At 41.5% G+C, this 19,079-nt stretch overlaps 1 protein-coding gene across 1 annotated transcript in view; it reads right to left on the minus strand.

The window, feature by feature from the left end:
• The window catches only part of TULP4 (TUB like protein 4), a 400,386-nt gene that overhangs the window by 125,929 nt on the left and 255,378 nt on the right, over nt 1-19,079 (minus strand). Inside the window, exon 5 of the mRNA XM_040429356.1 lies at nt 5,886-6,066. Within this exon, the coding sequence (XP_040285290.1) occupies nt 5,886-6,066 (181 nt within the window). The remainder of the gene's footprint in view (nt 1-5,885; nt 6,067-19,079) is intronic.

Raw genomic sequence — 19,079 nt, forward strand, 5'->3', positions numbered from 1 at the left:
CAAGAATAGGACATGCTCTATCTTTTTGCGGAGCTGTGGACCCAAAGATCGGGGCCACGCTCCGCAAATGCGGACAGCACACTGTGTGCTGTCCGCATACATTTCGTCCCCATAGAGAATGAATGGGTCCGCACCCGTTCCGCAAAATTGCGGAACGGATGCGGACGTGTGAATGGAGCCTAATGCAGCCTTTATATTAACTTTGTCTACATGATAGATACTATTTGCTGAAGTGAGACAACCCCTTTAAAATGGGGTTCACTGGGTTTGACAGAGGTATCTCAAGTTTTATATGCGTGCAATATTATTTTCTCCCATCAATAATGATGGAATCTGCAACATCCTTTTAAGACTTTCAAATACCAGTTGTGTTTTAATTCTTTTCCATTTTTATATTCTCAGTGAAATGCAAAATTCTAATACTGTGCAGTAGGGGAGTGAAAGCATCAGCAGCATAATCCTATTGCCATCTAAAAGTCTGATACACTGTTTCAGTGAAGGTAAAATATGACAGTCTGGAGTCCAGACTATTAATCAGAACCTGCCACCATGAGGATGCTATCCGATCTATTGGCATTATGTTACAAAGCAGAATGATACATAGCTTTGAGAGAGAAGCTTCAGCATAACTTGTATTTTATTGAAATCCCTGCTATTCATATGCTTAGGAGTGCAGTAGGCAGTCCTACTCAATGACTGACGGCCTTCCTTGTATAATTGTATGTAGAGAGAGATAGCTGTCAATCACTGATGAGGACAGCCTAAGTATAGAAACCGTAGGGGTTTCATCCTGTCCAGCTCCACCTACTCTATAACATGATGCTTGCACAATTTGTATGTACAAAAAAATGGAAAGAGCCTATTAACCGCTGGTGAAACCTGTTACCGCATTGATCGATACATTCAAACTCTGATATATACATTTTGATACATACTTTTTTTTTTTGGGGGGCAGGGGTCTCTTTTAAAAGTTTGAAATAGCAAAGTGCAATGCAACTACCATTCCTACACCCTTCTACTGTCTCTAATGGCTAACCAATAATGTCATCTGTGTTAGGAGTGGGCGATATAAACGATATGCAATATAAACTTTATGAATTTGGGCAATGAACTAGATTTGGTCTATATTGCCCTACAGCGATAAAACGTGGCATGCGCCACCCTTGGCGCACACCATGTTATTCTGAGCCAGCACAGTGGAGAAGGAGGGAGTCCCTCCCTCCCCACTGTGTGCGGCTGCCGCGGACCACCAGTGAGAACAGAGGGGAGTATGAGGGGAGGGAATGTGGCCACTGCGCCACCAATGAATATAGTTAATGCCTGAATACAAAAGTAGCCTGCGTGTGTCGGCCATATCCCATACCCGGCCTCTATCACTGCGCGCTGTGATCCGCCGCAATTAACCACTCAGGTGCCGCATCCGCATCAGGCGATAGAGGCTGGGTGGTGCCGGGTATGAAATATGCCCGGCACACGCAGGCTACGTTTGTATTCAGGCATTAACTATATTAATTGGTGGTCCAGTGGCCACAGTCCCTCCCTTCTACTCCCCCTCTTCTCAGTATTATCCCCCCCGACCCCCACAGTATTCTAGTCATTGGTGGCAGTGGCCCCAGGGTCCCCCCCCCCTCCTCACCCATTGGTGGCGCAGTGGCAGCTTCTGATCGGAGCCCCAGCAGTGTAATTCTGGGGCTCCGATTGGTTACCATGGCAGCCAGGATGCTGCTGAAGCCCTGGCTGCCATGGTAAGCTCCCTGCTGCTGTGTGCACTATGCACAGGGCAGCAGGGACAGTGTAAAGTCCTATTCACCCTAATAGGGCTCTATTAGGGTGAATAGACAAGGGTTCTAGCCCCTAATGGGGCTAATAGCAAATAAAAAGAAAAAAGTTTAACCCCCCCCAAAAAAAATATATTACAATTTTAAATCACCCCTTTCCTAATTTTACATATAAAAATATAAACAATAAAAAATAAATATATTACATATCGCCATGTCCGAAAAAGTCAGAATAAATAAAATATCTAAAATATCTCCTATGCGGTGAACGCCGTAACAGAAAAAAAAAAAACACGCAATTTACCAATTTTTGGTCACCTTGTCGTCGTCGTCGTCCCCCAAAAAAAAATAATTGGTGTTTTGAAGAGGTCACCTGTGATTTGAAGGGGCTGATGGCGCTGGCTTGGGGACATGGATGATGACAAATGGCAATAGCATAGGGCTAGGAATGGGCGATAAAAACGAAATGCAATATAAACTATATGAATTTGGGCAACGATATAGATTTTGTCTATATCGTCCTACTGCGATCGATGACCACGGAATAATATATTGATATATATAGCGTTATCACACATGCTTCAAATTATATCGCAATATAGATTTTAGGCCATATTGCCCAGCCCTGATCGGTGTATTAATTCCAGGTCCTTTTATACTGTGCATTCATAATATGATATGTAACTGTTATGTATTGTATTTCATGCACTGTATCTGGTTGTCAAACAGGTGGCAGTGTATCTGGCAGAGATCTTTAGAACTTACCATTCCATCCTCCCCCTTTTAGGCAGAAGTGGGCTAGTCCTGCTTCCTACCAAGGGAAGCGTTGCAGTCCATTGGGGAGCTTCTTATGCAGCAGGACTCTTTCAGGAAAAGCAGCTTGCAAAGCACTCTGACTCCTTATAGCTTACAGACTAGTATTACGAGGGGATCAACAGCCAAAGGCACCCCACTCAGAAGGTACCAAAACTGTAAGAAAGTCCAGCTAACAGACCGAAGACAGAGTCTAGCACAGCAGAGAAAGATAAAGCAAGGTATCCAAGTTTGCCTGCCATTTTACCCCAAAGCCTGCTGGAGCCAAAAGAAAGACCACTTATTGTCTGGATGCAAATAAGGCCTCATGCACACGACCGTATTTTTTTGCGGTCCGCAAAACGGGGTTCCGTTTTACCGTGATCCGTGACCGTTTTTTCGTCCGTGGGTCTTCCTTGATTTTTGGAGGATCCACGGACATGAAAAAAAATGTCGTTTTGGTGTCCGCCTGGCCGTGCGGAGCCAAACGGATCCGTCCTGAATTACAATGCAAGTCAATAGGGACGGATCCGTTTGACGTTGACACAATATGGTGCCATTTCAAACGGATCCGTCCCCATTGACATCAATGTAAAGTCTGGAGTCCCTTTTATACCATCAGATCGGAGTTTTCTCCAATCCGATGGTATATTTTAACTTGAAGCGTCCCCATCACCATGGGAACGCCTCTATGTTAGAATATACTGTCGGATATGAGTTAGATCGTGAAACCTCATTTCTGACAGTATATTCTAACACAGAGGCGTTCCCATGGTGATGGGGACGCTTCTAGTTAGAATATACTACAAACTGTGCACATGACTGCCCCCTGCTGCCTAGCAGCATCCGATCTCTTACAGGGGGCCGTGATCAGCACAATTAACCCCTCAGGTGCCGCACCTGAAGGGGTTAATTGTACTATCATATCCCCCTGTAAGAGATCAGGGCTGCCAGGCAGCAGGGGGCAGACCCTCCCCCCCTCCCCAGTTTGAATATCATTGGTGGCCAGTGCGGCCCCCCCCCCTTCCTCCCTCTATTGTAATAATTCGTTGGTGGCACAGTGTGCCCCCCCCTTCCTCCCTCTATTGTAATAATTCGTTGGTGGCACAGTGTGCGCCCCCCCCCTTCCTCCCTCTATTGTAATAATTCGTTGGTGGCACAGTGTGCCCCCCCCTTCCTCCCTCTATTGTAATAATTCGTTGGTGGCACAGTGTGCGCCCCCCCCCCTTCCTCCCTCTATTGTAATAAATCGTTGGTGGCACAGTGTGCGCCCCCCATTGGCCCCCCCCCCCTCTATAGCATTAACAACATTGGTGGCCAGTGTGCGGCCTCCCATCTCCCCCCCCCCCCCCCCCGATTATTGGTGGCAGCGGGTTACTAGCAATAGTACAATAGTAAAAGATTCATACTTACCTGGGATCTGCGATGTTCGTGTCCGGGCGGGAGCTCCTCCTACTAGTAAGTGACAGTTCATTTAGCAATGCGCCGCACAGACCTGTCACTTACCAGTAGGTGGAGCTCCCGGCCGGACACGAACATCGCAGCAGCAGCCAGCAGCAGGTAAGTATGAATCTTCTACTATTGTACTATTGCTAAGTAACCATGGCAACCAGGACTGTAGTAGCGTCCCGGTTGCCATGGTTACCGATCGGAGCCCCAGCGATTAAACTGGGACTCCGATCGGAACTCCGCTGCCACCAATGATGGGGGGGGGGGGGGAGATGGGAGGCCGCACACTGGCCACCAATGTTGTTAATGCTATAGAGGGAGGGGGGGGCGATGGGGGGCGCACACTGTGCCACCAACTAATTATTACAATAGAGGGAGGGAGGGGGGGGGGCGCACACTGTGCCACCAACGAATTATTACAATAGAGGGAGGGAGGGGGGGGCGCACACTGTGCCACCAACGAATTATTACAATAGAGGGAGGGGGGGGGGCCGCACTGGCCACCAATGATATTCAAACTGGGGAGGGGGGGAGGGTCTGCCCCCTGCTGCCTGGCAGCCCTGATCTCTTACAGGGGGCCGTGATCAGCACAATTAGCCCCTTCAGGTGCCGCACCTGAAGGGGTTAATTGTGCTGATCACGGCCCCCTGTAAGAGATCGGATGCTGCCAGGCAGCAGGGGGCAGTCTTGTATACAGTTTGTAGTGTATTCTAACTAGAAGCGTCCCCATCACCATGGGAACGCTTCTGTGTTAGAATATACTGTCGGTTCTGAGTTTTCACGAAGTGAAAACTCAGCTTTGAAAAAGCTTTTATGCAGACGGATCTTCGGATCCGTCTGTATAAAAACTAACCTACGGCCACGGATCACGGACACGGATGCAAATCTTGTGTGCATCCGTGTTCTTTCACGGACCCATTGACTTGAATGGGTCCGTGAACCGTTGGCCGTGAAAAAAATAGGACAGGTCATATTTTTTTCACGGCCAGGAAACACGGCTCACGGATGCGGCTGCCAAACGGTGCATTTTCCGTTTTTTCCACGGACCCATTGAAAGTCAATGGGTCCGCGAAAAAAAAACGGAAAACGGCACAACGGCCACGGATGCACACAACGGTCGTGTGCATGAGGCCTAAAGCTGTTCAAATTTTACCAAGCCTGGACTCTTACTCCACCAACTATTGACTCCCCCTCTTTATTGCTACGTAGCCTAACCCTGGGGAGCGACAGTATCCAGGTAGGAGCACCGTGACACACACAAAACTAATAAGGCCGTATCACTACTCGGCAATTCCTAAAATCCTGGTACACGATGGGCCCTTGGGGGAGGCAAATTGCAAGAGTATAAACCTTAAGACCACATAGTCATCAACCTGCAGCTCTAGAGCAATGGAGAAAAACTGCCTGGTGATTTGTTGCAAGCTGTACAAAGCTTGCATGTAGAATATATGAGGACCACTGGTAGTGCCATGGTTATCCTGAAACCACTCAACTGTTTTTGAAATGCTCCAGTACATAAGAACATCTTTTGCAAACACAATGTAACTTGTCACCAATGATATCCAGCACTGGCTGTTTTATAATTGTTTTGAAGTCATGTCTATGACTACCTTGTCAACACAATTCCCACTTCTCAGTCTTATTAGACATACTGTATATGTGTCTGAATAGGAATGGGCTGTATTTAGTCTTGTTAGATCTGATATGGATTTAATTTATGTATGTCAATGAAATACAAAATAGAGCATTACTGGAGTCATCTAGACTAATACACAATAGCATTTGCAAGCCCAGTTCAAGTTACTTCATGGTTTATGTCTAATATTTGTTATAGAAATTCATACGTTGCCCTGGCTAGTTACTTACCTTGAGGTGGAGAATAGTCATCAGAGTCAGTGTCACTTTCGCTGCTATCTTCCACCAGGAAGTTGGGGTAATTCCATGACATGCTCAGAATGCCATCTGACTCATGTAAGAGAACATGTGCCAACATCCTGCCGTGGCAGTCCATAACTATAACTTGACCATCCGCTGTGCCAAAAAGAACCTATCAAACAAAACAAGAGCAGACAACACAGTAGTTGTATGTATTATCACAATTAACAGCTCTGACAATTTAGTAAATTATTTACATGCAGATTCCTTTTTCAAATGTATCCCTACACCAGCAACTGGAAAATACCAAGATTCTCGGTTTATATTTTCTGGGTCAATTGTATGCACAACTAGTGGATACACCTATATATAAAAAAAAACAAAAAACATTTCACGCTGGTGCATTTTAGAGACTTTTGCCATTTATATGGAGATTTCCCTCCAGAACCTTCACTATTAGAGGAGAATTTTTATAATTTTTTCCAAAAAAATGAATACTCATCTTTTTCTATTCAGAATTTAGTTCTGTATATGCAAATTAAAGGGATTCTGTCACCAAGTTTTAGGTTATAGAGCTGCGGACATGCACGGCTAGATCGCCGCTAGCATGTACGTAATATACCGGTCCTATAGGGCTGTGTGCTTTTATTTTCTTTAAAAAAGGATTTTAGAGATATGCATATTAGTCTTGTAAGGTGACCAAGGGGCTGTACGAACCTTCCTGGTGCCCAGCCACTCCCGCCTGTGAAGGAGCCCAGAACCGCCTATGTCCTCCGAATCTCCTCCTTTCGTCACCGTTAGATAGCCGTATAGTGTTCCTTCCCTGTGCTGGCATCAGCCTCAGGGAAGGAACTGCGCATCGCGAGATTACGGCTATCTAACGGTGACGAAAGGAGGAGATTCGGAGGACACAGGCGGTGCTGGGCTCCTTCACAGGTGGGCGTGGCTGGGCACCAGGAAGGTTCGTACACCCGCTTGGTCACCTTACAAGACTAATTTACATATCTCTAAAATCCTTTTTTAAAGAAAATAAAAGCACACAGCCCTATAGGACCGGTATATTGCGGACATGCTAGCGGCGATGTAGCCGTGCATGTCCGCGGCTTGATAGCCTTAAACTTGGTGACAGAATCCCTTTAACTAAACGCTTTGTTTGTTCACATTATATGAACCTTTTTTTAAAATAACACTATGAATTACTGTGTAAAATCTGGTCCTGAAGAAAAACAATGTACAGTGCCTGGATTAAAAGCTTCCCTTAACTACAAGTTTGAAAATAATTAGTCCCTGGCATCTCCATTTTTTGAATGTCATTTCATCAAGGTGCGGGATCAGTAGAATACTAAACAAATTTATAGTATTAAACAATTTTATAGGCATGAGACTTGGAATGTGCTGTTGTGAAATGGCAGGATTACATAGGGCATCTCATTAAATAACTGAGCCAGAAAGAAAGCTGGATTACAGAAAAAGAAAGGAAAAATGCAGCACTCGAGGTCTCCAAATAATAAAATCCAATGTTTGATGAAGTCCATTAAAAAACTTCAAGAACACATACTGCATAGCTGGTCAGTGCATTTCAAACTTCAGGGTCTTAATCATAACCCAATATGAACAAGTAACACATACAACATTTAACCCCTTCAACCCCGGGCCTGTTTTCACCTTCCTGCCGAGGCCATATTTTGCAAATCTGACATGTGTCACTTTATGTGGTAATAGCTTTGGAACACCTTTTACTTATCCAAGCCATTCTGAGAATGTTTTCTTGTGACACATGGTACTTCTTGATAGTCATAAACTTGAGTCAATATATTTCACCTTTACTTGTGAAAAAATCCCAAAAAGAAAATTAAAAAATTCCCAAATTTTCAAATTTAAATTTCTCTACTTTTATAATAGATAGTGATATCTCATATAATAGTTATTACTTTACATTTCCCATATGTTTACTTCATGTTTGGATCATTTTGAAAATTAAATTTTATTTTTTTGGTGACGTTAGAAGGCTTAGAAGTTTGGAAGCAAATTTTGAAATTTTTCGGAAAATTTCCAAAAGCCACTTTTTAAGGACCATTTCAGGTCTGAAGTCACTTTGTGAGGCTTACATAATAGAAACCACCCAAAAATGACCCAATTTTAGAAACTACACCCCTCAAGGTATTCAAAACTGATTTTACAAACTTTGTTTACCCTTTAGGTGTTCCACAAGAATTAATGGAAAATGGAGATGAAATTTCAGAATTTCACTTTTTTGGCAGATTTTCCATTTGAATCTATTTATTCCAGTAGCAAAGCAAGGGTTAACAGCCAAATAAAACTCAATATTTATTACCCTAATTCTGCGGTTTACAGAAACACCCCACATGATCGTAAACTGCTGTCCGGCCACACGGCAGGGCGCAGTAGGAAAGGAACGCCATATGGTTTTTGGAAGGCAGATTTAGCTGAACTGGTTTTTAGATGCCATGTCCCATTTGAAGCCCCCGTGCTGCACCCCTACAGTAGAAAATCAAAAGAAGTGACCACATTTTGGAAACTACGGGATAAGGTGCCAGTTTTATTGGTACTATTTTGGGGTACATATGATTTTTAATTGCTCTATATTACGTTTTTTGTGAGGTAAGGTAACCAAAAAAAAAAGTATGTTTTGGCACTATTTTTATATTTTATTTTTAACAACACTCATCTGACAGGTTAGATCATGCACTATTTTTATAGAACAGGTTGTTACGGACGCAATGATATCAAATATGTCTACTTTCTATGATGTTTGTTTCAGTTTTACATAATAAAGCATTTTTGAAAACAAAAATTAGGTTTTTGTAGCTCCATTTTCTGAACGCCTTATTTTTTTTATTTTTCTGCCGATCGTCTTGTGCAGGGGCTCTTTTTTTGCAGGAAGAGTTGACGTTTTTATTGGTACCATTTTTGGTACATATAATTTTTTGATCATTCATTATTACACTTTATGGGGCAAGGTGACAAAAAATTGGTTGTTTTGGCGCAGTTTTTATTTATTTATTTTTACAGCGTTTACCTGAAGTATTAGGTCATGTGACTTTTTTATAGAGAAGATCGTTACGGACGTGGCAATAACGAATAATCTACATTTTTTTATTTATTTAATTTTTACACTATAATAGCATTTTTGAAACCAAAATAATTATATTTTAGTGTATCCATAGTCTGAGAGCCATGGCTTTTTTATTTTTTGGGCGATTGTCTCAGGTAGGGGCTCATTTTTTGCGGGATGAGGCGACGGTTTGATTGGTACTATTTTGGGGGTTATATGCCTTTTTGATTGCTTGGGGTTGCCATTTTTGTGATTTAACCTCTTCAGGACACATGACGTACCGGTACGGCATGTTGTCCTGGTACTGAAGGACACATGACGTACCGGTACATCAATCTGTATTTCCGATCACCGCCGCCCGGTGATTGGAACCCGGTGCCTGCTCAAATCATTGAGCAGGCACCTTGGCTAAATGCGCGGGAGGATCCTGACCTGCGGTTTGCGGCGGCGATCGGCGGTGCCATCGGGTCGCTATGCGGCTGTGGGGGGGACCCGATGGCATGGAAGGCAGTGCGATGCCTAAGGAAGGCATTGCGCTGCCTTCCGGTGACGAGCCTGTGAGATCCAGCCCCCTGGATCTCACAGGCCGGAAGCTGTATGAGTAATACTCACTGTATTACTCATACAGCCAATGCATTCCAATACAGAAGTATTGGAATGCATTGTAAAGGATTAGACCCCCAAAAGTTCAAGTCCCAAAGTGACACAAAAAAAAAAAGTGAAAAAAAAAAGTGAAAAAAAAAAGTTCCCCCCCCCTAAAAAATTAAAAGTTTCAAGTAAAAATAAACAACGTCATTTTCCAAAAATAAAGTAAAAAAAAATTGGTAAAACGTAGGGGAAAAAAAAGTATACATATTAGGTATCGCCACATCCGTATCGACCGGCTCTATAAAAATATCACATGACCTAACCCCTCAGATGAACACCGTAAAAAATAAAAACCGTGCTAAATAAACCATTTTTTGTCACCTTACATCACAAAAAGTACAACAGCAAGCGATCAAAAAGGCGTTTGCCCACCAAAATAGTACCAATCTAACCGTCACCTCATCCCGCAAAAAATGAGCCCCTACCTGAGATAATCGCCAAAAAAATAAAAAAAACTATGGCTCAGAATATGGCGACACTAAAACATAATTTTTTTTGTTTTAAAAAAGCTGTTATTGTGTAAAACTTACATAAATTAAAAAAAAGTATACATATTAGGTATCGCCGCATCCGTATCGACCGGATCTATAAAAATATCACATGACCTAACCCCTCAGATGAACACCGTAAAAAATAAAAACCGTGCTAAATAAACCATTTTTTGTCACCTTACATCACAAAAAGTGTAATAGCAAGCGATCAAAAAGTCATATGCACACCAAAATAGAGCCAAACATGATATTTTTTTTGTTTTTAAAAATTAAATCATTGTGTAAAACTTACATAAATTAAACAAAAATATACATGTGATGTAAGGTGACAAAAAAAAATATTTTTTTTTTTTTACAGTATTCACCTGAGGGGTTAGGTCATGTGATATTTTTATAGAGCAAGTTATTACGGACGCGGCGATACCCAATATGTATACTTTTTTTTGTTTATGTATCGCTGCGTCCGTAATAACTTGCTCTATAAAAATATCACATGACCTAACCCCTCAGGTGAATACCGTAAAAAAATTAAAACGATGTAAAAAAAAAGCCATTTTTTGTCACCTTACATTACAAAAAGTGTAATAGCAAGCGATCAAAAAGTCATATGCACCCCAAAATAGTGCCAAACCGTCATCTCATCCCGCAAAAAATGAGACCCTACCTAAGATAATCGCCCAAGAACTGAAACCGTACAGCGGTTTACGACCACATATGGGGTGTTTCTGTAAACTACAGAATCAGGGCCATAAATATTGATTTTGGTTTGGCTGTCAACCCTTGTTTTGTAACTGGAAAAAAATTATAAAAATGGAAAATCTGCCAAAAATGTGAAATTTTTAAATTGTATCTCTATATTCCATTAATTCTTGTGGAACACCTAAAGGGTTAACAAAGTTTTTAAAATCAGTTTTGAATACCTTGAGGGGTGTAGTTTCTAGAATGGGGTCATTTTTGGGTGGTTTCTATTATGTAAGCCTCGCAAAGTGACTTCAGACCTGAACTGGTCCCTAAAAATTGGGTTTTTGAAAATTTCAGAAAAATTTCAAGATTTGCTTCTAAACTTCTAAGCCTTGTAACATCCCCAAAAAATTAAATATTATTCCCAAAATGATCCAAACGTGAAGTAGATATATGGGAAATGTAAAGTAATAACTATTTTTGGAGGCATTACTATGTATTATAGAAGTAGAGAAATTGAAACTTGGAAATTTGCAATTTTTTATTTTTTTTTGTAAATTTGGTATTTTTTTTATTAAAAAAAATGATTTTTTTTTTTGCTTCATTTTACCAGTGTCATGAAGTACAATATGTGACGAAAAAACAATCTCAGAATGGCCTGGATAAATCAAAGTGTTTAAAAGTTATCACCACTTAAAGTGACACTGGTCAGATTTGCAAAAAATGGCCTGGTCCTTAAGGTGAAAATAAGCCCGGTCTCTAAGGGGTTAAGGTGACAAAAATGGCTTTTTTTTTTTTAGAGTTTTTATTTTTACGGTGTTCATCTGAGGGGTTAGGTCATGTGATATTTTTATAAAGCTGGTTGTTAAAGGACGTGGCGATAACCTAATATGTATACTTTTTTTTATGTATTTCACTTTAGCACAATAATAGCAGTTTTGAAGCAAAAAATATTTTAATGTCTCCATTGTCTGAGAGTAATAGCTTTTTTATTTTTTGACCGATTCTCTTAGGTAGGGTCTCATTTTTTGCGGGATAAGGTGACTGTTTGATTGGTACTATTTTGGGGGGCATACGCCTTTTTGATCACTTGCGGTTTCAATTTTTGTGATGTAATGGTGCCATTTTTGTCACTTTTTTTTTTTTACGGTGTTCATCTGAGGGTTTAGGTCATGTGATATTTTTAAAGAGCTGGTAGTTACGGACATGGCGATACCCAATATGTATATTTTTATTTTATTTATGTCACTTTAGCACAATAGCAGTTTTGAAACAAAAAAATGATGTTTTAGTGTCTCTGTTCTGAGAGCTATAGTTTTTTTTTATTTTTTGGGCGATTGTCTTAGGTAGGGGCTCATTTTTTAACGGGATGAGGTGACTGTTTTATTGATACCATTTTGTGGGACATACGTCTTTTTGATCGCTTGGTGTTGCACTTTTTGTTTTGTAAGGTGACAAAAATGGCTTTTTTTTACATTTAAAAAAAATAATATTTTATGGTGTTTATCGGACAGGGTGGATCATGTGATATATTTATAGAGCCGTTTTTTTTTTTTCAGTTTTCTTTTTTATTATAAAATAAGGGGAAAGGGGCATTTTTTTTCTTTTTTTACTTTAATTTTATTACTTCATTAATTTTATTAAAAACACTTTTTTTCTTTACTTTATTTCTGATGTTCCCTTTTGGGGGTCTGATCCCCTCTGCAATGCATTACAATACATTTGTATTGTAATGCATTGCCTGTTAGTGTATGTCACTGAGTCATACACTCAGGCTGCCAGACCCCATAGGGCTGCCAGACCCCTGCAGTGATCGCTCGTGCACTGCTCCGGTGCCCGCCCGATCACCATCACGTACTATTACGTCAAATTGTGGGAACGCAGTGGTTTCCATGACGTAGAAGTAAGTCATGGGTCGGGAAGAGGTTAAAGGAATGGCACATACACAGGTGTAGTGGGCGGAGTTACCAAAGCTAATAGCAACAAATTACATCTAATCTAATCGCAGGGACTGTAGTCTGTAATAAATTTCCAAAATGTTCCTCCAGTAAAAGGTTTTTATCATGATTTTCTCCCCAGTATGGTTTGGACAGTAAGGAAAGGTCCCTGTGATGAACAGAAATATTATCCAGTCAGACATACAATGGCAAATATGTTCCTTCAGGGCAGTGGATGTGTGTCCTACATATTGTTATATGACAAACATGGCAACAAGCCAAATACACGACACATGAGGTATTACAATTAATGTATGATTCCACGTTATAGGTTTGTCTAGTCACAAACGAACAAGTCTTACACATTCTGTGGCCACACAGTTATGAGCCTATATATCCTTGCCACAGTTGTGCCTGTGACTTTGCTTCCAAAAACAAACTAGGGGACAAAATAGACACCAAGGTTTTGGCTCTGCCTCCACCAGAAAAGAACCCTCACTGAACCCTTGCTCCAATAATAGCAAATATATTAGGAAAATACTAGTTACTGTATCTGTAGCGTGATATACCTTTATTGTCCTCCAATAAAGTGTTACTATTAAATTTATTAAACCGGGACCAAGACAAATTCAAAGTTATGTCTAGATAATGTCAATCATGGAACCTATCAAAAAGCAAAGAAGAGTCATGATGAAAAGCCCAATCATCTGAACAGCCAAGGCGAACACACATAATATTACATTTGGTGAACTCATGCATCACATGTCTCAGATGGCACAGAGAGGCATGTCGGAAAGAATTACCTGCATTATCTTTCATATCAAGGGCAGTTTTATCATAAATTCTCAATTGACAGTTTTGAATCCACAAAAATGACAGAATTTGAGAATTGGAATGTGAAGCCTAAATTCATAGTGTTATTGTTTATTTAAATCAATGAATTCTGAAAATTTAGCTTCCGTGCCATTCCATACCAACAGCACGTTGTCAAAGTAACAACCAAACCATTTCACTTTAAAAAAAAAGGGGATTATCCGGGTTCCAAATGTATTTTTCTTCCCACCAGAACACAAATCTAGGTGTAGGACGGGGCTTCCATAGACACACTATTATGTGAAAGAAATAGTCTCCTTTAAAAGAAAATTAGTATGCTTGAGTAAAAAAACAAAAAAACAACCAAACCAACAAGAAACTGTCAAAACAAAACCATACATGCAGTAGCTGTTCAGATGGTATGCCAGTTCAACCAGACTCAAGGTGTGTGGAATTGATGAATATAACACAACGATTAGTAGCAAAATAAAAATGACTTTGCCACTGCAAGTCCCAGAGAGCACCCAAAACATGTTTTGCCATCTCTAATAAAACTAGGAATATATATGTCTTAGAGAGGGCAGAAACTAATTCTTATGAATCTTGGGTATGGAGTGGAATATTGGCATGACGGGAGACAAATAGTCAGTATTTGTTTTATTGAATACTTCAATAGTCAGTCACTCCCTCTTCCAAGACATCTTAATTTGTTCTGTACTTTTTCTCGTACGGTGAGTGGCTACTGTAAGTATTTACATCATAAGGCCTCGTTCACACTTCAGTGTTTTGGTCAGTGATTTACACCAGTGATTTGGGAGCCAAAACCAGAAGTGACCGACCAGGTATAATGGAAAGATCTGCACCTGTTCTGTGGTTTCGACTGGAACCTGGTTTTAAATCACTGATGAAAATCACTGACCAAACATTGAGGTGTGAACAACAGGGTTTATACACTGCTCAAAAAAATAAAGGGAACACAAAAATAACACATCCTAGATCTGAATTAAATATTCTTCTGAAATACTTTGTTCTTTACATAGTTGAATGTGCTGACAACAAAATCACACAAAAATTAAAAAATGGAAATCAAATTTTTCAACCCATGGAGGTCTGGATTTGGAGTAACACTCAAAATTAAAGTGGAAAAACACACTACAGGCTGATCCAACTTTGATGTAATGTCCTTAAAACAAGTCAAAATGAGGCTCAGTAGTGTGTGTGGCCTCCACGTGCCTGTATGACCTCCCTACAACGCCTGTGCATTCTCCTGATGAGGTGGCGGACGGTCTCCTGAGGGATCTCCTCCCAGACCTGGACTAAAGCATCTGCCAACTCCTGGACAGTCTGTGGTGCAACATGACGTTGGTGGATAGAGCGAGACATGATGTCCCAGATGTGCTCAATTGGATTCAGGTCTGGGGAACGGGCGGGCCAGTCCATAGCATCAATGCCTTCGTCTTGCAGGAACTGCTGACACACTCCAGCCACATGAGGTCTAGCATTGTCTTGCATTAGGAGGAACCCAGGGCCAACCGCACCAGCATATGGTCTCACAAGGGGTCTGAGGATCTCATCTTGGTACCTAATGGCAGTCAGGCTACCTCTGGCGAGCACATGGAGGGCTGTGTGGCCCTCCAAAGAAATGCCACCCCACACCATTACTGACCCAATGCCAAACCGGTCATGCTGGAGGATGTTGCAGGCAGCAGAACGTTCTCCACGGCGTCTCAAGACTCTGTCACATCTGTCACATGCGCTCAGTGTAAACCTGCTTACATCTGTGAAGAGCACAGGGCGCCAGTGGAGAATTTGCCAATCTTGGTGTTCTCTGGCAAATGCCAAACGTCCTGCACGGTGTTGGGCTGTAAGCCCAACCCCCACCTGTGGACGTCGGGCCCTCATATCACCCTCATGGAGTCTGTTTCTGACCGTTTGAGCAGACACATGCACATTTGTGGCCTGCTGGAGGTCATTTTGCAGGGCTCTGGCAGTGCTCCTCCTGTTCCTCCTTGCACAAAGGCGGAGGTAGCGGTCCTGCTGCTGGGTTGTTGCCCTCCTACGGCCTCCTGATGTACTGGCCTGTCTCCTGGTAGCGCCTCCATGCTCTGGACACTACGCTGACAGACACAGCAAACCTTCTTGCCACAGCTCGCATTGATGTGACATCCTGGATGAGCTGTACTACCTGAACTACTTGTGTAGGTTTTAGACTCCGTCTCATGCTACCACTAGCGTGAAAGCACCGCCAGCATTCAAAAGTGACCAAAACATCAGCCAGGAAGCATAGGAACTGAGAAGTGGTCTGTGGTCACCACCTGCAGAACCACTCCTTTATTGGGGGTGTCTTGCTAATTGCCTATAATTTCCACCTGTTGTCTATCCCATTTGCACAACAGCATGTGAAATTGATTGTCACTCAGTGTTGCTTCCTAAGTGCACAGTTTGATTTCACAGAAGTGTGATTGACTTGGAGTTACATTGTGCTGTTTAAGTGTTCCCTTTATTCTTTTGAGCAGTGTATAAACCAGCATTAAGTAGCATGACCATGCCCATTATCTGTTGCTCTTACCACCAGATCAGAGTTGTCTTTTCAGTGCGGAATGGTGTGGCCAGAGAATATTTAAGACTTGTCCTTTTGTGACTAGATCACAACAGTTGCAACACCACAACAGGGCAGCACAGCGGCTCAGTGGTTAGCAGCGTTGCCTTGCAGTGCTGGGGTTCAAGTCTGACCAAGGACCACATCTACATGGAGTTTGTAGTTGTGTGTGTTTGCGTGGGTTCCCTCGGGGCACTCCAGTTTCCTCCCACACTCCAAAGATACAGTTGCAAGAAAAAGTATGTGAACCCTTTGGAATGATATGGATTTCTTCACAAATTGGTCATAAAATGTGATCTGATCTTCATCTAAGTCACAACAATAGACAATCACAGTCTGCGTAAACTAAGAACACACAAAGAATAAAATGTTACCATGTTTTTATTGAACACACCATGTAAACATTCACAGTGCAGGTGGAAAAAGTATGTGAACCCTTGGATTTAATAACTGGTTGAACCTCCTTTGGCAGCAATAACTTCAACCAAACGTTTCCTGTAGTTGCAGATCAGACGTTCACGAGGAGTAATTCTTGACCATTCTTCTTTACAGAACTGTTTCAGTTCAGCAATATTCTTGGGATGTCTGGTGTAAATCGCTTTCTTGAGGTCATGCCACAGCATCTCAATCGGGTTGAGGTCAGGACTCTGACTGGGCCACTCCAGAAGGCGTATTTTCTTCTATTTAAGCCCATCTTCTGTTGAGCTTCAGCTGGTGGACAGATGGCCTTAAGTTCTCCTGCAAAATGTCTTGATAAACTTGGGAATTAATTTTTCCTTCAATGATAGCAATCCGTCCAGGCCCTGACGCAGCAAAGCAGCCCCAAACCATGATGCCCCCACCACCATACTTCACAGTTGGGATGAGGTTTTGATGTTGGTGTGCTGTACCTCTATTTCTCCACACATAGTGTTGTGTGTTTCTTCCAAACAACTCAACTTTGGTTTCATCTGTCCACAGAATATTTTGCCAGTACTGCTGTGGAACATCCAGATGCTCTTGTGCAAACTGTAAACATGCAGCAATTTTTTTTTTGGACAGCAGGGGCTTCCTCTGTGGTATCCTCCCATGAAATCCATTCTTGTTTAATGTTTTACGTATCGTAGATTCTCTAACAGGGATGTTAGCATATGCCAGAGACTTTTGTAAGTCTTTAGCTGACATTCTAGGATTCTTCTTCACCTCATTGAGCAGTCTGCGCTGTGCTCTTGCAGTCATCTTTACAGGACGGCCACTCCTAGGAAGAGTAGCAGCAGTGCTGAACTTTCTCCATTTATAGACAATTTGTCTTACCGTGGACTGATGAACAGCAAGGCTTTTGGAGATACTTTTATAACCCTTTCCAACAATTCTTAATCGTAGGTCTTCTGAGAGCTTTTTTGTGCGAGGCATCATTCACATCAGGCAATGCTTCTTGTGAAAAGCAAACCCAGAACTTGTGTGTGTTTTTTATAGGGCAGGGCAACTGTAACAAACACCTCCAATCTCATATCATTGACTGGACTCAAGTTGGCTGACACCTCACTCCAATTAGCTCTTGGAGATGTCATTAGTCTAGGGGTTCACATACTTTTTCTACCTGCACTGTGGATGTTTACATGGTGTGTTCAATAAAAACATGGTAACATTTAATTCTTTGTGTTTTATTAGTTTAAGCATACTGTGATTGTCTATTGTTGTGACTTAGAGGGAGATCAGATCACATTTTATGACCAATTTGTGCAGAAATCCATATCATTCCAAAGGGTTCACATACTTTTTCTTGCAACAGTATACTGATCGGGAACTTACATTGTGAGTAGAGATGAGCAAATTTAATGTTATGAAATTCGTTCACGCTTCGTTTGGTGGTGAAAGCAGAATTGCGTTATGGATTTCGTTACCACGGACCATAACGCAATTCTATGACGGAATGCCTTTAGAGGCATTCTGTCATAATAGAAGTCTATGGCCTACATAACGGATCTGTCCCGTTTCCATTATGCAGGAGAGGACTCCCCTACATAACGGAAATGGGACGGATCTGTTTTGCAGCCCATAGACTTCTATTATGACGGAATGAATAACGGAATGCATCTAAAGGCATTCCGTTATGCATTACGTCATAGAATTCCGTTATGGTCCGTGGTAACGAAATCCATAACGCAATTCAGCTTTTACCACCAAAACGATGCGTGAACGAATTTCAAAATATGAAATTCGCTTATTTCTAATTGTGAGCCCCATTGGGGACAGATGAATGCAGCACTATATAAAAGAGCATAAAATAATTAAAAATAAATAAAAGTGTTGTTATTGGACAAACATATAACATGCAATCATACATTAATTGTAATACCACAAAATACACATATTTGGCTTGTTGACCTGACCTGAAGGAACATATTTGCTACCAAATGTCTGATGTATTCTCTAGTAGGGGTAATATTTCTGCTCATCACAGGGACCTTTCCTCATTGTCCAGGGTATAGAGTGTGTCCTAACCATACAGGAGAGGGAATTTTGGATAGTATAGTATTACAGACTAGAGTCCCTGAGGCGCCCTGCCAAAGATTAGAAGTAATTTGTTGCTATTAGCTTCCACGGTATCTCAGTCTTGCTACACCTGTGTGTGTGCCATGTGATGGTTTCATTCTTTTAACTCTTAACTCCTTAAGGACCGGGCTAATTTTCACCTTAAAGACCAGGCCATTTTTTGCAAATCTGACCAGTGTCACTTTATGTAGTGATAACTTTAAAAAGCTTTGACTTATCCAGGCCATTCTGAGATTGTTTTTTCGTCACATATTGTACTTCATGACACTGGTAAAATGGAGTAAAAAAAATCATTTTGATTTATAAAAAAAAATACCAAATTTGCCAAAAAGTTTCAATTTCTCTACTTCTATAATACATAGTAATACCTACAAAAATAGTAATTACTTTACATTCCCCATATGT

This window comes from Bufo bufo, chromosome 4, assembly GCF_905171765.1.
Source record: "Bufo bufo chromosome 4, aBufBuf1.1, whole genome shotgun sequence".
Classification (NCBI taxonomy): domain Eukaryota; kingdom Metazoa; phylum Chordata; class Amphibia; order Anura; family Bufonidae; genus Bufo; species Bufo bufo.